This window comes from Pseudonaja textilis, chromosome 2, assembly GCF_049901715.1.
Source record: "Pseudonaja textilis isolate UNSWEBS1 chromosome 2, rPseTex1.2, whole genome shotgun sequence".
NCBI classification, from domain to species: domain Eukaryota; kingdom Metazoa; phylum Chordata; class Lepidosauria; order Squamata; family Elapidae; genus Pseudonaja; species Pseudonaja textilis.
This window is the reverse complement of record NC_141991.1, coordinates 128,235,537-128,257,689: the sequence shown is the minus strand read 5'-3', so window position 1 is coordinate 128,257,689 and position 22,153 is coordinate 128,235,537. Positions and strand designations below refer to the sequence as shown.

The following is a 22,153-nucleotide window of genomic DNA, read 5'->3' as shown; positions in this document are numbered from 1 at the left end:
TTGATTTGGATGGCATGCTTACTTGTGGTAGGACAAGGTTAAAATAAATGATTTCAACAACCACTTTGTTAGATATGCCATTCTAAGGTTTTGGAATAAAATAAGGTGTCACAACAGAAAGCTTTTTCTAGAAAAGGATGGCAAGGTCAGACTAATGGACCTATTTTCAATTAAGGTGAACGTTACCCCCAAACCTAAAGAAGAGTTGGAATCAGAAGTATGTGTCTGCCATTGGTTTGCCTATTTACAATTGAAAAGTAGATAAAAAGATATGGATTTGACTTAAAAAAAATAATTGGAAATTACTGTGTGGTAATGATGAACATATTACCAAGGTTTATAAACTCTTATTGAAATTGAAGAATGAGTACATGAAGCATTGTATGATCCAACGGGCAAAGAATTTTGGATATGTTTGAACAATGGGAAAATATGAGGGCGAAAGTTTTAAAACTTACATTAAATTATAATTTAAAAGAAAAATTTTATATAAGATGTACCAAATGGTATTTTAAATGGTATTTAATGGTATTTCAAAGGCATGCTGGAAATGTAAATGAAAAGGAATCTTTTACCATTTCTGGTGGACTTGTGACAAAGCAAAAAAAAACAAAACATTGGAGTAGGATTCACATCTTAATACATGAGACTCAAAATGAATAATAAAGGTAAAATCAAATTTGTCTCTTAGACTTAATGAACAAAGAACTTGAAAAAAAAATTGGAACTTTGATGTTATATAGTGGTATCTTGGTATTCATCATTAATTGGTTCTGGGAGGTACGAGTACCAAAACCGATGAGTACCAAACAAAATTTTCCCTAAGGAATCATGTAGTTAGTCACAAGGCAGCTGATACCAATAAGTTCTAGCTTGTGCACTGAATATCAAACAATGAGTACCAGGATGATATTTTTGCATCAAAATGCATAGATGAGTTACAAAGCAGTTGAGTACCAAGGTACCACTGTATATACTGAAAGCCGCAAGCACGTTCTATACAAGAAAATGGAAATATACTTTAATTCTACTGATTGCAAAAACAGATGGGAGTTAGCAGAGGTAGATAAATTGCCTGCTTTAATTAAATATAGCTAGCTTTGTTTCCATTTGGAAACTTCTTCTGGACTTCATGCTTGAGGTAGAAAAAAAATGAAATAGGGTTTTCCTGGTAGGTTTGTTATAGAAACGGTTAATATACTGTATATTACTATGTACATCTTATTTTACTGCACTAAAGAGTTAGAACTCAATGTTTTTCTTTTTTTCTTACTTGCCCATTATTTTCATTTTTTTGTATTTTGGTAAACTAATAAAATTAAGAGGCAAAATGGGAAATCACATCATGTCAAGAAGGTATCAAAAATAAAATCATATTCTAAATATTATAGTTTTCTAAAAAAAGGTAAATTACAAAATGTAAGGCCAGGTATAAATCCCATACGTGGCATTTAATTAAATACAGGGCAATTCTGCATTGTAGGATAACTTGTTAAAAAAAATTGAAAAGGCACTCCTATAGCAAGTATGCATGTTTTAAGATTAATTCCAGGATTAAAATCCTAAACCGAAAGAAATGGACAATTTTACTTCACTTGAACAGAATTATCTCCCATGGTTCACACATCGCATGGTTTGAGCAGCTTAACCAATACTAATCAGGTACAGAATACATCAAATCCAAGATAGGATTCACTATTGCCCAGCACCAAAACACACAAGGTTTACTAAAAATCTCTCATCTATATGAAGGGTGTGATTTTGTTGTAACTGCTCTCAATGTTTATAACTTTTACCATGGATCTTTTGGCAATTGTAATTGCAGCACGTAATAGCACATAACTATCAAGTTTCAATTTTGCAGGACACAATCTACGTTTGATAAGACTTCTCAGCCATAAAAGGACCCTCTTTAAAAAAGTATTTTCCTAATGGACATCCTACTTGCTTTAGAATGTCTCTTCATTGCAAATTGACTTGTTTTTGAAAAGGTATCAGGAGATTCTGTAACCCAACACTGCCAGACATAAACAGAGCAATAAGCTTGAGAAATTGATACTAGAGCAATTACCGATCCCTTGAGCCTTAGCCGATTAATCCCAATTACTTTCATTTTACAGCAACTTATCGATTTCTATTCTTTCTTGGAGCATCAAGGCGTGACACCTTTAAAATGAGTTTCTGATGACAAATTATTTATGCATAGCAACCACATCAAGGTTGCCTCCCTTCCAAAAGGCAACCTCAATGGCCGTGAGAGGCAAGGGAAAGAGAAACAAATTTCTATGTGTAGTGTGGGAGTCAGTTAAAAGAGATTCAGGAGGAAGTTGCTTAAGTACTTAAAAACCAAAGCTAACTCAAGATTGAAAAAGTGAAGTGGATACTATCTCTTTTAAACATCTTGTTGCATCAGGTATCAGTGGGATCTTTCTTTTTAGGTTTATGTAGTTTTGTTCACCTTACATATATATTATTGAACTGGGAATCACACAATTCATTAAACCAAAACCAAATAGGCAGTGTTGTGGCTTGGTACAAAGTTGTGGAAACAAAGAGGGCTTTTGAGTGTCTTTAGATTCTGTTTTAGCAACATCTGAGCATTCTTTCAATAGTCTTTTCAAAGACTTATGCAGCCAAAATCTTTCCATTCCAACCTTCAAATGTTGTATCCATTCAATTGCATTACAGAACATGGTACTTATTTGACCAACCCTGGGTGAAGCTACCTACAAAAAACTGAACAAGAGTTTTGGAATTCATAGCAAACATGCCTTTTCTGGGAAATCAAAATTTAAAATGCACACTATCTAGAATTTTCAGATGCATTTCTGGACTGTTGTCCAAGGAATCTTGAGCCTGCATGAATGGCTGGCTGTAGGCCAGCATATTAATTTACTAATTTGCCTTATTTGGCAAATGAAGAAGAGGAAGGAATCAGTAAGTGCCAGCACTTAATGAACATTACAGTATTAGAAGGATTTTCTGCATCAATCTAGTTCACATCAATTCTCTTTGTGGAATATTCTGGGCAATCACCACATTGGAACACCACAACATTGCTTTCCAATATGGTCAGCGAGAATGCCTTACTCTTGGTCAGTGAAACCAGAATCAAATAATTTGGTCTGCTTCAAAGTTATAGCTTCTCTTCCTGCTACAACAGTACCATTAACTACTTCTATAATCGCACCAGATGGTTTATTGGAAACTTAAATATTTTCAAGAAATTTCCAAGAGTTTCAAGAATTGCGAGGTGGGACAAAGTGAACCACTGAACATTTGAAGGCATACAAGATTTGCCTAAAAGGTAAACTCATGAGTATTCTTCAGCTAACTTATCAGCCTTGGCCACGGCTTCCTCAATGGGCCCCACCATATAGAAAGCCTGTTCTGGGAGGTGGTCATATTCTCCTGCAGAGACAAAGTCAAAAATTGGAATCAGTAAAACTGGTAAGAAGAAACAGATCACAACTATATGCCTCTTTTGCCCATTCTATCATCATCTAAATAACAAATAGTAACCAAGCACTATGGTTTAACTGTACAGATAGCCTTGGCAATTTGGCAGTTCAAATCTCACCGGGCTCAAGGTTGACTCGTCTTCCATCCTTCCGAGGTGGGTAAAATGAGGACTCAAAATTGTTGGTGGCAATACACTGACTCTGTAAACCACTTAGAGAAGGCTCTAAAGCACTATTAAGTGGTATATAAGTCTAAGGGCTATTGCTGTAAGTACTTGTTCAGCACTGTCATAATTTCAAACTGTCACTGAACGAGGGGTTAACTGACGACTACCTGTATTTGTAGTTTCACTACAGAAGGCTATTAAGAGGACATATATTTGAATGGAAAAATGGTGACAGTAACCACTAGACAATTACTTGGAAAAATGCTACATTACATCTAGAACACACTTTTGTTTTGTAATGCAGTAGGCACCTTATAACTAGAACAGGGAAAATTATCAATGAGAAAAAATGCAACAAGATGGCCATCGGTTTCAAGGGGTTTCAGTTCCAGCTGCCATACATACCTGTCAGAATCTGTTGGAATCCTTTGATTGTTTCTTTCAGAGGCACCAGCTTGCCTGCATGGCCAGTAAAAACCTCAGCTACCTGGAAGGGCTGGGACAAAAATTTCTGGATCTTACGGGCACGTGCCACTGTCAGTTTATCCTCTTCAGATAATTCATCCATACCCAAAATAGCGATAATGTCTTGGAGGGACTTGTAGTCCTAGAGAGGAAACCTGCAGGTGAGTTGAGACACCAAGAGCACCCATAGAGTGGATCAAGCCACATGCCACCCCCTCTACATTCTGCCTCTTCCAAGCATCTTTGCTGGTTTGCAGTATCAGAGTCACACTTCCTATAAAATGTGTTGATATTCTACATACACAATTCAAAAGAATACAAAAAGCATTCACTAATTTGTAAGTTAGTATTCCATGGTTTTCACAGACACCCATTCACCTGCAAGATCTTTTGTACCCCTCGGGCCACATCATAATGCTCTTGTCCCACAATATTAGGATCCATGATACGTGAAGTAGAGTCCAAAGGATCTACAGCTGGGTAAATGCCCAGCTCCGAAATGGCACGAGACAGCACAGTGGTAGCATCCAAGTGGGCAAATGTGGTTGCAGGAGCTGGATCTGTCAAGTCATCAGCTGGTACATAGATGGCCTTAGGAGAAAGAAGATTTACTACATTAACAGTCCAGGTGTATAGACAGTTTTAATGCTAACCATTGGCACTTTTGTGTAGCTATTTATACAGCAGGGGAGCAATTCCATCAAATCCCATAGGGAATGATGGAGATGAAAATAGAATTGCCTTCCAGAAATGAGACAATAACATAGTACACCTTGAATTGGTAGACAATATAATTGGAAAAACATTTGTAATAAATCACCTGCACAGAGGTGATAGACCCTTTTCTCGTTGTTGTGATCCTCTCCTGCATGGTACCCATATCAGTAGCCAAAGTAGGTTGGTAACCCACAGCCGAGGGGATTCTACCCAGCAAGGCAGATACCTGGAAGAGAAGATAAAAATCTTCTGCAGTTGCCAAGGTTGCTTCTTTTACAATACAGAAAGTGTCAGGCCCTGCCCACAATTTGGGAAGATCCCAATCTTAATATCATTAAACTGTTCTCCTGGGTGGTTTAAAGCTTACTTCAGATCCAGCCTGTGTGAAACGGAAGATGTTATCAATGAAGAGCAGTACATCTTGACCCTCCTGGTCTCTGAAATATTCAGCAACAGTCAAGCCTGTCAAAGCAACTCTGGCACGAGCACCAGGTGGCTCATTCATCTGCCCATAAACGAGAGCAACCTACAGGAGAGCAAAGAAACTTAAAATAAAACAATGTTAATTGTCTCATTTCATTAGCGTGGCTAAAAATTTCCTGCTCCATAGCAATAAATTGGTATAATACATACATAGGAATATCCTAGCTGATTTATTATCCTACCAACTCTAATGTGTCTTTCTGAAACTTAATGTGGATTTACCTCTAATATACTTCTTCCACCCTATGTAATTCCTTCATAAAACGACTGTCTAATTTATGTACACTTCAAATTTTATTCAAAATATTCCAGGTGTACTACAAATCCCTTCAGTCCTTGGAACTTTCTTTAGAATTGTCAACACATGACCCAAGATCAACACTGGAAATTCAAAACTGCATCCCCTCAAGAATAATGGCCAATTTCTGGTGTAAGCAAGCAGATTAAGCCAACCCATATTGCACTTTTGGAGTTTTAGGGCCACAGCTAAAGCCCGACTCATTTGCTCACCTTGGATGTGGTATCCTTCAAGTTGATGACACCAGACTCTATCATTTCATGGTACAAATCATTCCCTTCACGGGTTCTTTCTCCAACACCAGCAAATACTGAGTAGCCACCATGAGCTTTGGCAACATTGTTGATCAGTTCCATGATCAATACAGTTTTGCCTACACCAGCACCACCGAACAGACCTGAAGAAAAAAGCTCCTTCAGTACCAAAGAACGATTACAAGCTCCTCTGCAATTTCCCATTTTCCTTCTCAGAAGATGAATTGCTTCAGCAATCTCAGAAGAACGAAAGTCATTGAGTTTTGCTCATCAGTGAAGGAAAGACAGCCAACATCAGTTGTACGTAAAACACTGAGACTGCTAATGATTTAAAGTCCGTGCTATTCCCAGGAAACTGCAGAAACACAACTGGTCACCCTTCTACCTCACTTAACTTACCAATTTTACCACCCTTTGCATATGGGGCAAGAAGGTCTACAACTTTAATGCCAGTCACAAGGATTTCCTGTTCAACACTCATTTCCACAAACTCAGGTGCTTCGGCATGAATAGCAGAAAACCTGAAAGAAGGGATTGGTCACATGTTAACTATATCTTTTTCCAAGATGACCAAAACTATACAGTTCCCTGAATGTAGACATATATTTCAGTATCATATCTCATATTAATGTTGGCATGTTTATTTTTTCTTTTCTAATGATCCTTAGTATGGAATATTTTTGTCAACTGCAACTATATACTAAGACAACATTTTCACAGAACCATCCACTAGGACGCATCTAAAACAAGTTTTCCCAGATAGCTAGATAATTCAGATGCCACATATGTGCAAAATTAAGCTTTCTTGCCCCTTCAAACATTTAGGAAGTAGCATGGAAATTAGTGGGTACACATGTCTCTCCTTCTCCATTTCACTGATGGAATTTTGTGGTTGAAATGTAGTTTCCTAGTGGGGAGGAACACCAGGTAAATGAGGCCATCGAAATAATGAATGATGGTTGCCTCGCTGTCTTCCTCCAACTTGGTGCTTACTGTTTGGTCTTTATTGGACCTCTTTCATCAATTGGCTCTCCAATCACATTCATGATTCTGCCAAGGGTCTCAGGTCCTACGGGAATTCTGATTGGTGCTCCAGAATCCAAAACCTTTTGGCCTCTCACCAAACCTTCGGTACCATCCATAGCAATGGTACGAACAGTATTCTCACCTGCAATAGGAGAAATAGTAGAAGATGCCTTTACCCTAAAAGAATGCTTGAACAACAGAAATGTACTCTGTAATTTGAAGTTTTTTTTTTACCAACGGGTAAAAATAAATAATCTAGACAATTTATAGGAAAGTTGGTAGAAGGTTGTTTTATTATGTAGGTAATACTAGCTCTAGAGTTACACAAAATACAAAGTTCATGCAGTCAAAAAACATTTTAACAGAAATAACTTTGGCTAAAAAAATAACTGGTATTAAATGCCCAATTAGACATGTAAAATTTCACGTATTCTTTTATCTGAGAGCTCGGGAACATACTGAGCCTTGAAACATAACAGGAGGCTCATAAAAACTTAGACTGGTCCGTAATACCAATCAATAATTCTAGCCTACTTGGCCTCAGATCCAAAAGCTTTCTGATTAAAAGACTTCCTTTTCAGATCATAAATATGACTTCATTATGTTCAGAAGAACGAAAGTCATTTGTATTGATCATCACAAGGAGCGATAACAGAATGAATGTCAGGTTGATCAATGACAGTTACCTAAATGCTGAGCCACTTCTAGCACCAAGCGTGTATCTCTGCCTTGCACCTCAAGGGCATTGAGGATTGGTGGCAGGGCCTCATCGAACTGGACATCAACCACAGCACCAATGACTGCCACAATATGTCCAGTGGCAGCTCCAGCTTTAGCTGCAGGAGTTGTTTGTGCAGCATAGTTCCGGCCTACAAAAGAAAATACAACCATCAGCAGGCAAATTAGATGCTTAATTATACAACTTCACAACTTATAAACACCCCCACTTCCTGAAAAAGATGTAAGATCCAGATTCTCCTCCTTCCAAGATAACTTCAAAGGGCTTTTGTTTGTAATTTCATTTCCAGAGTTGTTCGAGTTAGGCAGCATACATTTTATAAATAATTCTGCCAATTATATAAAATCACTCAAAGCCAGTCAGATTTTTTTTTGTGGGGGGGAGGGGTCAAATAGAAAACTCTGGAGAAGGACTCTCTGTGTTTTCATAATGTTTCAAAGGGATTTTATTCTAACAATACATTAGCACCAAGTTTTAAAGAAAAAACTTAATAACTTTTATGAGACAGCTGTATGAGCTATAGAAAGCCAGGCTTTTGCAGTGGTCATCCAGGAGAGATCAATAATCGTATCACTCCCTTGAAGGAAACCTTTCCTTATCACAAGTGGAATTCTCACAGGCCAATAATAAGCTCTGAAAAATTCAAAATGCAAGTGCCTGAATAGCTCCCTCACCGGCTACCATCAAATTACGGATGAAATCATTTCTTCCTCACAAAGCCTGGATTGTAATACCCCAAACCAATGATCGTGATGCCACGAACGCAGCATTGTGGAAAATTCATTTTTCTGCCCCCAGCCACCACGCAGTAGATCGATCAAGCATTATTATTTATTGCAAAACCTTCCTAAATCCTGTCAGCGCAATTTCAAATGATCTCGACGTGCAGCATTCACGGAGGAAGGTTCGTGCCTAAATCTCAGAGAAGCACTGGAAATGCCGGATTTATCTTGCTTGGCCCAATCTGCTGTGCCTCTCTCTCTTTCCCCCTTCGCCACTGCACCCACAGAGGAGGAGGACGACAAACGGCGTCCCAGGATCTGAAAAAGAGCTCCGCAACGCTTCCCAGCTCAGGTCCTCAAACTGCCGAAGGACGGCCATCTTTGTCCTCAGCAAAGGAGCCAATCAAGCTCCGGTAGTCCCCCGGCCGTCTTCCTTGCTCGCTCGCTCGCTTCCGATGCGGCGGTGGCGGCGGGGATGCGGCCTTCATCGTCCCCAGCCGTCTTATACGGAAGCGGGGATGGATCGCCAGAGCTCACCCCCGCTAAGAAAAGCCGCCTCGAGCTGCTTTCCCCGGCCGTGCAGAGAAGGCCAGAAACCATCGTTTCCCCCGTTATCTAACGGGGTGGGCAAAACCCGAGATTATGGTGGCGCAAGGCCCCCCTCCCCCATCCGTGCGGTCGCTGACACGTAAGCAACGACCCTGGGTTCGGCATCTGCCTTTCTGCAAAGGAAGGGCAACACGCCGTCCCGTTTATAGACGCCGAATCAAAACCCCGTGTCCTGGATTCCCTCCCAGGCCAAACGCCTGGCTCGATGAGCGGCGAGAATCCAGCAGAAACAAGGCAAGATGCAGGCGGGCAAGCGACAACTCTTGCTTCTCCTCCCCACCCCACTTCTTCGAGCGCGGCGCCGGAGACGGACGTTGGCAGGATGAAGGCCAGCCTCCCACCCGGGCCGAGCAGCACCCTCGGTGCAGATGCCTTTTTCTCGAACCGGAACCCTCCCGAAAGCCGGTCTCCTTCACCCCAGCACTAGGCCGCAAGGTGACCCCGCCCTCGAGCTCCCTCTGGTGCTTTGCACTTACGGGCCTCGGCGGCAGCGGCAACCGCCCCGCCCCGAAGCTGCAGCAGGTCCTGGAGGGGACTCGAAACGCCCCGCGCCCCCCTCAGCAAAAAAGAGGCCGAAGAAGCGCAGCGGCGAGTCGCGAGCCCCAACATGGCTGCCACCGGCGAAGTGGAAGAGCAGCCCTACCGCCAACCTAGATCGGCTCCTACAGGGCTCGCTTTACAAATTCTGGATCAGGATTGGTCAACGGGTTTGCCTTTCTTAAAGTCTAATTGGGTAACCTCCTGTCACTCACGCGCTTGAAGACTTGCTGATTGGAAAAGACTTAAAACTCCCTCTGCTTCGCTCAAGGCTTCAAAGGGCGGAGCTATTGGGGCACATGCTGAGCTCTCCCAATGCGAAAATGCGAGCTTCCTGGGCGTGAGCAACGCGCTTCGCATAAGGGCCTCTTGGATTGGATGGCATCGACGCGCTTCAAAGAAATCCTGCTTTATTCATTGGACTGATGTTGAAAGCCACGCCTCTAAAGGAACTTCTGCCAATGAATAGAAATGTGGAAGAGGTAGCGCTCTTTTCTAGACTGAAGGCTGAATGCCCTAGGTTTGTCCTTGTGTAAATTGAAAGCTTCGGCGGTTTGGTAGGTCATAGAGATTATGGGGTGTCCGACTGGCGGCTAGGAAGACATTTAAAAACGTAGAGTGCATTAAGAATTATTCGGATTAAATTTACATTTAACTGAAAAGTTACCTTGTGCAGAGTTAACCATATTTCAACCCACTGAACTAATGATATAAAATATGGTTCTGATCAAAGTTAAATTAGGTCATTAAGTTTCCAGTATAACTGTACAAAGGATTGTGATGTAAGAATATTAACTCTCCAGAGAATTGGGTACATAACACACAGGCAGGCTTCTGAACACATATGTGTAAATTTGATAATGAACAACTACAATCTCTATTTAGAAGAAGCAAGCTAGTTGTTTAAGATGGGGCATATAGTTCAACACTTTCCCCTAAAATTACAGTACCAGGATTTCTTGCATTTTAAAGATTGGGGGCTCATGTTAACACTAGCAAAACACATACCTAACACCTGCATTTCGGAATCAATTTAAAGGACAAACCAAACTCAAAACTACAGGACAAACCAGTGCATCCTTGCTTTCTTTTCCACATTGAAGGCGATATTTGGCCTTCCATAATAATTTGAGGAATATTCCTTATACCAATTAGTAGCTTTGCAAAACTATAAGGGTCTCTTGTATTATCATTTGCCCATTTACAGGGTAAGGTAGTGATTCACTTTTTTCCCCCTTCCCCTTCTGTTCCATCCTATTTGATTCTGCCTGGACAAATCTCTGAAGTTTTCTTGGGAAGATTTTTCAGAATGGTTTGCCATTGCCTCCTTAGGGTTGAGGGAAAGTCACTTTATTCAAGGTCAACCAGCTGCCTAAAGTGGGACTAGAGCTCAGGTTGTCTGTTTTTCCAGCCTGATGTCTTAACCAGTACTCCAAAGTGGCTCTCTAATATCTCATTAGAACCATTTTCAATGGACTAGGGATAAATCTGAGTAGGGGGTTTAATTTTCCAAGGCATATTTCAGCCATGCCTGTCACATGTTGTCCAGAAAGGTAAATATAATTTCCTAAACTCAGTGATTAATATTTAATCTCAGTACTATTAATGCATTTTGTGCATATGAGAAACATGCTTCTACAATGTATATACCGGGATAAGCAAGGGCTTGTTAACAGCTCGCCTCATTATAACCTAAGTACATGTTATTTGGATTACAATATCTACCAATATATTCACAAGCCAAGTTTTTAGTGGAAAATAAATCTTGACATTCTTCCTAATTATCAGAAATCTCAGATATATATCTGGTTTTATACAGTCTTGATAAGAAATCTAGCCTGAGGACAGAGAATAGCTCAAATTCATCATGTGAATTTAAGTGGCATTTCTGAGCTTCACGTCTGCCAAATTAAACTCAAAAAAAACAAATCTAGAAGCATAACTGAATTCAACACTGAAATCAAGATTTAAACTGATTTCAATGATTTCATCAACCAAGTTAAATAACTTGGAATGATTTAGATCTCTTTAAGTATAGGTTCAAAGCTGCTTAGTTCAAAGTTGTGACACAAAAGACAGGAATTTTCTTTTTATTCTTGGATTATTTTATACATATAATATTACACTGGTAAAATATATACAAAACATGAAGTGTTTTTCTAGAAATACAGGCTACAGATTTCAAACTCTACTGAAAAATAGGTATGGTAGAGAATGGGTCCTTTTTTGTAATTTTCACTCACAAAAAAAGGAGGAAGGCTTGAAACCTTTACACACTCCCACCCTGAAGTCATGCACCTAGAAGCAAAAATGTCTTGTTAACAGATTTAATTATTCCAAAACCAGAGATGAACTAACAATTAAGTAACCAGGTAAGGAAGGCACACTTTTTGCCAAGAAAAGTAACCTCAGCCTTGGCTGCCTTGTTGATCTCAAAATCAAGAAACCAGGGCATCTATTTTACACTCTAGGTTACAGCTCATTGATAGTGCAAATGCTGGTATTATGCATATTAGGTGCTAAAATACTTATGAAGCATGCATGCCATCTTTTCCCATAGACATACTGTGGAATTTTGTTTAACAGAAAAGGATACTGAAGATGACTGTTGGTTTCTATTCTCTATTGCAACTGAAAGAAGTTGGGATCTGGTGACCTGGTGGACAAGCTAATTCTAGCCTTGACCTGTAACAGTTAGTGAATGAGAATAGGATGTATGGACGTCGAGAATCCAAAAATTTCCAAGAATAATGAATGTGGTGCTCTGGGGTGAGATGAGAGCAGAAAACCATTGCTTGTGTTGCTTTTCAAAAATGTCTGGTCCATGATATCCTGAACATCAGAGCGCCAGGGTATCCTTGATGAGGCGACGCATAGTGGTGGTGACAGAGGTCCCAAGTGAGTCAGTGATCTGGTAAGAAATCTTGTATAAGTAGGGCTGGACATCCCTCAGCCCTGTATCAAAGACGTTATCCACCTCTGACTGGGTAGGCATCTTGGGCAGGTATTCATGTCGGTTCATCACTTCTACAATGTTGATAATCTTTTCACAAAGTTTTTCACCCACCTTTTCACGACATATCTGCCGTTCCTGCTCATTAGCCAGACTCACTACATTTACCTTGACCGTCCAAACTTCCCAAGGGATGCACTCATCTGAGAAAGGCCATCGTGATTTCTTCTTCTGATAAAACTCCAGGGAAATTTGACCCATCCCATCACTGCCTGTGTTTCGCAAGGCGTCCTAGGGAGGGGAAAAAAAGCAGCATTCCATGTTTCACTGGAATAACTTTATATTTTCAGTATATTTATAATAAAGTCTTACGCATATTTACTTGGAACAAAGTTATGCCATCCTCAAGGATGGTTTCTTTTTCTGTAGAGAAGATATTATAAAACTGAAGTCTCACTAATGAAACAAAGACAATTTTGTTTTCTATGCTACCCTCTAATAAAAAGATCTGAAGAAGACTCCTTAATATAGTAGGAAGTAGGTCTTAACACAAGTATAGTTTCAAACATAGACTATTTTCTCAACACCTATTCCTAATAGAGGTAGTCCTCGCTTTACAACTGGTCATTTAACAACCTTTTGAAATTACAACGGACTTCTCCAGACTTACTTCTAACCTATTTTTGAAGTTATAACAGTCATATTATTGCATTTTGGGCACTTGGCAACCAGCTGGTCTTTATGGTTGTTTGCAGCATCCTGCAATCACATGACATTTTGCAACATTTTTTGCCAGTTTCCAGCATTTACTTCTGGTCTGCAACAAAAAATGCACATAACAGCTACTTAATGACCACCACAAAAAAAAAAGTTATTGTTTTTTTTAAAAAAATCAGGTGCAGTCACGTGACTTGCAACTGCAATGAATTACAGCTTTTATATAGATACAGATGTGGCAACTCAAATTGTTATCTAGGGAAGGAAAAGAAGCAATTACCAGTTCTAATTTACTGAAAAAAAGATAGAAATATAACACTTTCTTGAACGATAGTCATTTAGCCTGTAGCAGTATAAAGTATTTTGTGCCGCCACTTTAAAGATAACATATTTATTATGGTATAACCTTTTTACATGAACCAAGAATTTCATCGGATGCATGCTCTGCAGTATATTTACTTCCATGGCAGCAGAAGAGGAAGAAAAGATTGTTTAACAATGTAACATAAAAGATATAGCCAAGAATAATTGCCTTATAACAGTGGCCATGTATAAAATGATTATTGACCATAATGTTTTTTTGCAGTGGAAAGCTATAAATGATAACATCCACAGAACCTTACCAATATGCACATTCTTCAGTAATGATACTCCTAACACAATATTGAAATCGTGGTATTAATGCATATAAATTTAAAGTTCTTTAAATAAAACTCTCTCTCTCTTTAAAGTTCTCCCCCTCAGTCTATTCAAATGGCAATCTAAAATATTTGCATTTGGTATTGTACATTTCAAATGGGAGTTTCTGTTGATACTGCTCATTCTGCTGATTGGGATGCTCCCCGAGATGTGTCAGATTTGATGTGTGGGACTTCTAGAATATTGGTTCCCAGTATTTAAACTGGGATTGCCTTACAATAGCCACTCAAAATGTCATAACTCTCTTGATAATGATGAGTCTGTCTTAACTTGTTACTGCTCCAACACAAATAGAAAGTCCCACTCTGGATTCTTTTTTCCTAGTGGGCAAGCGGATGGTGGTTTGAAAAGGGGGCTATGTTTATATCTGTTCTTTTGTCATAGATTATTTTCTATTGAAAATGAAGCTTGCAGAGACTATTTTTCACTGCAGGGGTGAAGAACTCTATCCTCTCAGAAGATGATAGATTCCAATGGCTTCCAGAAGGATCTGAAGCATTTTTTCATGACCCCTTTCAAATATTTGGCTATAGCGATGATGACAGCAGTTGGGACAATTGCTGTTCAATCTCTTCTTCCCAATGTAAAGCCCATTCAGCCCCTTGGTACACATCCCAGCTGAGGGCAAAGCAGACAGCTGGAGGAAGACTAAAACACAGAAGAAAATTCATCTTGAATCTGATTGGATGCTAGTAAGAAATCATTCTCAAGCCTATACTGTGACAATGTTGGAGGATTTCTTCTTCTTCTGTTGTGTACCCTCAGCACCAGTGGAACTTTTTTGAGTGATGCAAGGTGTTCAGAGGTCTGGCTCATATATGAATTTCCAGTATAGAAAAAAATTGATAGTTGGGCATGTCAGTTAGGTACTTCAAGGTCAAAATCAGTCTAAGCATGACAGACTCTACTATTTGTCCAAGGACCAAGATTTTTTGGAATGAGTTTCAGTTCTTAAGACAAGGTGCTTGATTGATTATATTTGGCTAACCATGTTGTTTGATCTTTGCTTCTCAGGACTTAGTATATGTAGTAGATGTGGAGTATCTTCTAGAATCAAAAAATATTTGCTATACGGAGTGGTCCTAGCTTTATTAAAGGAGGCTGCAGTGGGATGACTACTGAAAAAATGTAAACATTTATAGGCCAATATCCCTCTCCTGACCAAGGGGATTGAACATATGGTGATTAATCACATCCGGACATTATTGGATGAAATCTATTTCCTTTTCAGTAAGAATGTAGATTTAGTTTTGGCCCTGAAACTACTTCAGTCATCATGTTGGATGATTTTTGCTGGGAAAGAGACAAGAAGAGTGCAATCCTGTTGATTCTTTTGGATCTTTCGTTTGATACCACCACAACGATATTCTTTTGGAGAGGTTGTCCACTATAAAAGTGGTTTGAGTGGGTTAGCTCATACCTAGATAGTCTTCTTCATGATGTTTATGCTTCTTAGTTCTGTAAGGTGTAATTTTATCCACCTTGTTCAATTTGTACATAGAATTACTGAATGAGTTCATTCAGAGATAGGGAGTAAAATCTTAGCAGTATACTGATATTAACCTCTACCTTGCTTTTTTCATAGGGTCCATACGGGACACGAACTGCTGAATCAGTGCTTGGATGCAGTAATGGACTGAATAAGGCCCAACAAACTGAAGATCACTTCAGATGCTGTTCGTGGATAGTTTACCTCTCCTGATTAGCAGAATTCCAACAGTTTTGTATGAACTTACATTCTCAAAAGGATTAAATATGTGGCTTAGCATTATTGTCCTTTTAGTGCCAAACAAAGACTGTTCCTATGCTATGATCAAAATTTTTAATTCCAGTCTTTTTCTATGCATCATTAACAGTATCCTGCTAATTTTGCATTTTTTTATTTCAATGAAAGTTTTAAAATTTGTAAACTGATTGTATTTCACTAATTATAATTTTAATTGTAAACCACCTTGAGATTTATTTTAATATGAACTGGTGCAGCAATTTAAATGAAATAATTTAAATCATTACAAAAAGAACAAATATTTAAATAATATAGAAATAATATTGCTTTCACAGCTTCCTATGTAGTGATGGAATCAACAATACTTTCCTAAATTGTTCTGTAATCTGCATGTGAAGATCCCCTCTTTTAGGAACACTTATTGCTCAAGAAATAGTAAACAGATTCAGCAAAGAAAACAGAATTTTTGGACATTAATTCCAGATATATTCCAATCCCAATCTGATTTGGGCTCTGTAAAATAAAGCCAAAATCTTGAATTAATCCTGGAAACAGCCTTGCTAACTATCTGGCATCTTTATTTTGAGCCAAAGGATGATTCTGAACAAGAAACAGGGAAACACATGTCATTCTGAAATAAACACACTTAACTTTTACCTTGAATTCCCCAACTGCCTTTCTCAGTGCACGATCAAGTTCCTCAGAAGAAACCCTGACATAGGTGAAATCAATGAAGTCACAATCAACATCTTGTGTGCCAACTGTCCCAATCGAATAGGTTCCTTCTTTCTTGTAATGGAATTTCCCTGTGCTGCGATGAAGTAATATGGTGTGTAAAAGTGCCAACATAGCTTCTTCAATCTGGCGACCTTCAACTGATATTTCCAGTACCTCTGAACGGCAGTTCATTGTGACTTCTACAAAGGAAAAATAAGCAAGCACTCTGGAAAAAAAGCTACATGAGCATAGTGGAAAACTGTAGCATCTATCGAAGATACCGGTAGATATGAGCAGGTGGAAAATATCTGGTTCCAAACTGTTCTAAAGAACAGCATGAAATGGGCCATTTTGAGGACTTTACAATTGTTCTGAGTTGCAAACTAAATGGCTGTCTTAAACTCCAGTGGCTTCAGATCTGCTCCAAATTGTCCCTCTGTTTTCTGGAACTACAAAGTTCTAATAAAAATGCTGAAACTGAATAAATTATGAAGACGCACTCTAAGCCAAATCAAAATCAGTTTTAAATTTCATAGAAGTTTTACAAATTAAAAATTATGAAAAGTGAGACAGTCCAAAACAATAATGCTAGAAAGGTAAGTTAGATTTATTCCTCAGACCGATTTAACAGTTAACTTTTCAACCAATATTAATTCTTTGGAAACAAAATCAGCAAGAGAGCCTCAAATGGTAACAACCCAGTATCTTGTGTCATCAAGTGCAAGAGGTTGAACTTGATTACCAAACAAAAAAGAATCCCATTATTTCCCAATAATTTTGAAAGATTCAAGTCCTCAACATCTGTGGAGATTCTCAGTCATCCAGGTCATGGTTGTCCCAAAGATGATTTTTCAAAAGGCAACTAGACTCTTTGTTTTCTTTAAAAACATTTCGATTCTCATCCAAGAACTGAAGAAGCTGCTTCTTGGATGAAAATAGAAATGTTTTCAAGGATTAAAAAAATGTCCAGTTGCCTTTTGAAAAAGCACCTTGGGGATTATACTGTAGTCCTCAACCCAAGCAGCACTGTAACTTGAAAAAAATTGCAAGTAAGACCACCCATGGACCCAACAATAAAAGTAAGGACATTCTTTCGTCCTCAGGTACCCACCTACAACAAGGTCACTTTTTTTGGTGAATTATTTCCGAATGACCTGATTGGCTGGGACCTTTAAACCCATATATTCCAGACTTTTCACCAATACACCGCGCTGGCTTTTGAACCCCACCAGGAAAACAACATTTTTTTTGGTTCCTAACGCAGGTCACAGCCATAAGGATGGGTGGTGGTGGTGGTAAACCTCTTGTGAGTTCCGTAGTGCTGTGACCAAAATACTCCTTACACTTTCCTGGGTGGGGGTGGGGGTGGGGAGGAGGCCCTCGGTAACTAAGGTAACCGATCGGACAAGGGCTCGCGCCTCCTGGGAGATAGGAGTGGGGGGTGCCCGGTGGGAATAACAGCTGGCAACTCACCTGTCCCAGATCCGGGTGCTTCCCTACACAAGCAACTTAATCTTCGGATCGGCCCAACTAAGACAACATGGGAGAGAGGGATTTGAAAAATCATCCTCAAGGGCGAGCCCCGAAGTAGTCTTCTTGGCCAAGGTCGCTTCTGCCCGCCGTCCCGCCCGCTGGGAGAAACGCCTGAATTTCATTGGCATAGAGGCTTTTAACTCTTTCCCAGGCTTTTTAAAATAGCAATTGCAGGTAGCCTTTCCCCCCTGCCGCTCTTGGTACGGTCCAAGAAAGCAAACCACAGACGCAATCTAGAAGGGTCAAACTTCCGGGTTTCAGAGGACCAGTTTCGCCCTTTGCTGCCGCCCCGCCCCCCGAATTGGAGATTCCATGGTTAGGGCGCTATGCAGCGAAGGTTTGAAAGCTTGGTGATGGCTTTTTTAACTAGCTAGTTAAAGCTAAGCTTTTTTTTTAGTTTTGTTGGTATTTATTTCATTGGTTTGAAAAAAACGAGAGGCTTGGGGGAGTTTGTTATTCGTTTTTCTTTCACGCCCTGAGAGATTGCGTAAGAAGATGCAGTTTTCCCTTTCCCATCCAGAAAAGCCCCAGAATATCGTTTGTTTGTTTTTAATTGGCGGAGAAGCAGGGAAAGGGCGGGGGGGGGGGAAGCTGCATCTGCGTATTTTTTCTACAATAATAAAGCCCGGTCGTCCCTTTTAGTCCAATCTCCCTGGACCGACTGGCAAAAGATTTGGATTTTTTTCCCCCCCACACCTTTTAAGCTGATGGTTCAAACGGACAATTGAGAAGGCATTGTTTATTAACAGGACTCTAGTATTGCCAATACACGGCAAATTAAATTATTTTCTCGGAACAAGGAGTGGCCTCCGAGACTTACACCTTCATTTTTATTACTGCAGAGCCAACAGCTGATTTGGCATAGTTTTACGCTCCTCGTTACATCAACAACATTTGAGTACTATATACCTACCGGTAATTTAATCGGAACTATGTAGGCCGCGGGTGCAAATGCGCATGCGCCTTCTTGCCTCCTGCGCAGGGCATAATGCGTCATTCACGCGCAGCGTACCGGAAGAGGCGGGCAAAAAGCGGAAGAACAGAGGAAGCAGCGATCCCATAGTCGGTGGAGTGACGATCTGTGCGAGGGTGAAGGCTCGCTCGGTGGTTAATCTGGTGTTTTTGAATAGGAACGGCAGTTGACCGGTTATATCGATCCCTGTGTCTTGCTGTGCGCTTACCCTTCTCCCGTTTCTTCTTTTGCAGCAATGCTTTGCGATATTTTCTTTCGTGTCTCTCTTGATTCCAACTTCATTCATGTCAAGTTTTACAAGGTCTCCCAACTCAAGAAGTATGACTGAGCGGCGTGCAATACCATTAGTCCTCGATTTGGCAACAGTTCATTTAGTGGCCGTTCAGAATTACTATGGCACTGAAAAAAGTGACTTATGACCGCTTTTCACACGACCGTTGTGGAATCCCCATGATCAAAATTTGGATGCTTGGCAACTGACTCATGTTATTTATTTATTAGAATTTGTCAAACAAAAACAAGAACAAGAATTAAAAGAACAAAAATACAGTGACAGGGACGATGCACTCCCTGTCTACTAACCACTTAACCAGGTTGCACTGTTTCAGGGGTCATGTGATCACCTTTTGCTACCTGACAAGTAAAAGTCAATGGGGAAGCCCGATTCACTTAATCACCATGTTACTACCTTAATAACTGCAGTGATTCACTTAACTGGCAAGAAAAGGCATAAAATGGGGCAAAATACACTTAACAAATGTTTCACTTAGCAACAGAAATGTTGGGCTCTATTGTTGTCAGTCGAGGACTACCTGTATAAATACAAGATAAAAGAGAACGATAAACATTATTTACAAGTGGTCAGTGTATAAATACAAAATCTAGAAGCTAAACCAACTGATTACAAATAGGGTGCCTTTGTACTGTAGTCGTGTTTTTTATGTTTCTTTCCTTTTTGATAATAAAAACTGTATAGTAAGGTGTCTTATTTTTTTTGTTGGCAAAATAATTTTGTTCAGTTCTTTACAAAACTTCATGTCTGGTTCTCACAATTTTATTTGCATAAATTTTAATGTATTTGTAGAAATATAATCCCTTTCAGCCTGCAAGGGTTGCTCTATTTACAAAATAATTAGAATAATTAAAAAGACTATCAAAGACTTGAAATGTGCTTTTATATGCACATGTCTTTTTCCCCAAGAACATGCATATATAAAGGTTCAATTCCACAATCTAAAAGGGTGCCTAAAACAAAAATTATTGGGGACTACAATAAAAGGATACTTACTCTGAATCTGAGTGGAAATGAACCACTAAAAGTGATAGCCGATTCAGCTTTTATTTTTCAGTTTTGCTCAGGAGATTTTGGATTCTTCCCTCTCTCCCCGCCTTCTAATGGCTGATCCAAAGTGCCTCCCAATGCTTGAAGCTCCCCTTCGTATGCCTTACTGCAATATAAGACTTTTTTTTCTCCCTTAGGCAATTAGAGAATGGAACTGTTGTACTGATGGTATTTCTAATTGCTTCTTTTATGGAACATATATTGAAAAGGTAAATGACTCATGATGGCAAACAGATTTTAAAATTGTCTCTCCTGCTGATAGCTATAAATGTAGCTTACTTGTTTCTGACATTTATGAAAATTTGATTAGTCATAGGGTTACGTCATTTCTATTTGTCTGAATTGCTATGGAAATGCTGAAAAAAGGCATTAGGAACTTCTATATAGTGTCTTTCGTATTATTTCTGTTTTAGGCTACCCTTTCTCCAAAATGTGCAAGCAGTGTGTATGATTCTTTTCATTCTACTTCAAGCTGAGGAAAAGTGGCTGGTCTCATACAACATTGCTTATTTAGATATGGTTTACTGAATAAAATAAATCATGTTTACCGGTAGTTGGGTATATGTTATATGCTAAACTAAAAACATGCTACATCTTGGCATAGCTCATTGTATATTCGGTATATTACCGATCTAAGTGACAACTAAATTTAACAATTTGAGTTAATCCCAGAATTGTGCAGACTGTCTTGTTTAATAATAACAGTAAGTTTTTCCTCAGATTTTTAAAAAACTCCTCAAAGGTTGAGAGGAATCTTTCCATGCTTGTAATTGTAATGCTACTTTGGTTTCTATCTTTCCGCTCTCCCCTTTTAAATTCAGAAGAAGCCTGAGCTACAGGGAAACATGGATCATGAAGACAGATATGAGCAATAAATCTCATCGTTCTGCTTGCTCACCGATGAAGCTGTTCTGGAGTGACAGCAATCTTAACAGATCAAGGAACTCACACTTTCCGAAGGACCACAAAAATATTTAGTGTAACATTGATTAATTTTATTCAGTTCAATAGCAACATGTTTTTACTCATTGTTTTCTTAATGTATTCAACAACCAAAGAAAAGAAGAATAGATAGAATCCCAGGTTAGGTAGAACAGCACTCACTTTTTCACCCAGGACCCCAAAAACCCAGCCCAGTGGGGCATGTGCAGGTCCTCCCATGCAGTTAGGAAATCAGATAATTCTGACCAACAAAATCAAGATTTCAAACAATGAAGAGTAAATGGCAAATAGCAAACAAGAAATTTTCTAATTTCTATTATGCATTCAACATACACAAGGGGAATATAAATGGCTGGATACATGGCATGGCCACAGCCTGCTTCCAGTTGGGAGATTCAGTTTCATAGGCTACAGCCACATTGCTTTTAATTTTCTCTTCAGCTCAAAACATTTCCAAATTAACATTTTATATACAGTACACACACACAGCATATAATTTGAGAAAATAATCTGCATATTGCCTACTTGCCTTGACAAATACATACAGAAATTTACATAGACAAATGCTTGGAAACAGAAAATACTGGTGCCTTGTTCACATCTTTCTTTTTTTCTTTATTCAAAAGCAAAATAAGTTATTCTGTGCAATTCCTAGGATCCAAGTTTGGACAGTTAGGATTGTTAAAAGAAATGTTGCCTGAAATCAGGTGCTGCTTGATTTACAAAAGCATCATTTGCAATCCTCAGTTTTTACTAGCAATATAAGCATGAGGGTTTTATCAACCTTTTGTTAAGCACTTTGATGTTCTGGTCAGTTCAGAGATCTTTTAGTCATTTCCTCCGGAGTTTGCAATAAATTAGTAAGTGCCCAGTTGTATATTTGTGTGGGCAATTCCCATTTGACAAGTTAACCCATAGATATCAATCCTTGATATGCTGAGATGCCAAGTCTTTAAGATAGTACCACAACAGTTTTAACTGACATATTGAGAAGTACCAATGTTTCTTTTCCAATTATCTAAACATCTGGTTCATTTGCAACACTCAAGCATGAATTTTTGAGTAGCAGGTTG

The 22,153-nt window shown here is 39.2% G+C and overlaps 2 protein-coding genes, 1 long non-coding RNA gene and 2 other non-coding genes across 10 annotated transcripts; 1 reads left to right on the top strand and 4 right to left on the bottom strand.

The window, feature by feature from the left end:
* Positions 1 to 3,181: 3,181 nt before the first annotated feature.
* On the bottom strand, positions 3,182 to 9,566 carry ATP5F1B (ATP synthase F1 subunit beta). The gene is made up of 10 exons (XM_026717433.2): positions 9,418 to 9,566; positions 7,558 to 7,740; positions 6,839 to 7,013; positions 6,245 to 6,366; positions 5,804 to 5,988; positions 5,178 to 5,336; positions 4,914 to 5,036; positions 4,472 to 4,684; positions 4,034 to 4,235; positions 3,182 to 3,411 (listed from the first exon to the last, which is right to left on the bottom strand). The coding sequence occupies exons 1-10, from the start codon at positions 9,548 to 9,550 to the stop codon at positions 3,314 to 3,316; spliced, it is 1,593 nt and encodes a 530-aa protein (XP_026573218.1). The 5' UTR covers positions 9,551 to 9,566; the 3' UTR covers positions 3,182 to 3,313.
* LOC113447353 (small nucleolar RNA SNORD59) lies at positions 6,053 to 6,125 on the bottom strand. Its single transcript, XR_003375606.1, has one exon. It is a non-coding gene; the product is annotated as a small nucleolar RNA SNORD59 (small nucleolar RNA).
* Positions 7,444 to 7,515, bottom strand: LOC113447354 (small nucleolar RNA SNORD59). Its single transcript, XR_003375607.1, has one exon. It is a non-coding gene; the product is annotated as a small nucleolar RNA SNORD59 (small nucleolar RNA).
* A 1,986-nt stretch (positions 9,567 to 11,552) lies between the features above and the next one.
* ATG101 (autophagy related 101) lies at positions 11,553 to 18,828 on the bottom strand. 4 transcript variants are annotated; one of them, XM_087925208.1, is made up of 4 exons: positions 18,737 to 18,786; positions 17,764 to 17,820; positions 16,231 to 16,490; positions 11,553 to 12,722 (listed from the first exon to the last, which is right to left on the bottom strand). In XM_087925208.1, the coding sequence occupies exons 3-4, from the start codon at positions 16,480 to 16,482 to the stop codon at positions 12,318 to 12,320; spliced, it is 657 nt and encodes a 218-aa protein (XP_087781334.1). In that variant the 5' UTR covers positions 16,483 to 16,490; positions 17,764 to 17,820; positions 18,737 to 18,786; the 3' UTR covers positions 11,553 to 12,317. The 4 variants fall into 4 exon arrangements, with proteins under 4 accessions (XP_087781334.1, XP_026573241.1, XP_026573240.2 ...); XM_026717456.2 differs by lacking the exon at positions 17,764 to 17,820 and having other exon boundaries at positions 18,737 to 18,828; XM_026717455.2 differs by lacking the exon at positions 18,737 to 18,786 and having other exon boundaries at positions 17,764 to 18,055.
* LOC148127073 (uncharacterized) lies at positions 18,082 to 21,148 on the top strand. Of its 3 annotated transcripts, none has more exons than XR_015741901.1 (2): positions 18,082 to 18,160; positions 20,146 to 21,148. It is a non-coding gene; the product is annotated as an uncharacterized LOC148127073 (long non-coding RNA). The 3 variants fall into 3 exon arrangements; XR_015741902.1 differs by having other exon boundaries at positions 18,111 to 18,160; positions 19,030 to 21,148; XR_015741903.1 differs by lacking the exon at positions 18,082 to 18,160 and adding an exon at positions 18,442 to 18,912 and having other exon boundaries at positions 19,030 to 21,148.
* Positions 21,149 to 22,153: the final 1,005 nt, after the last annotated feature.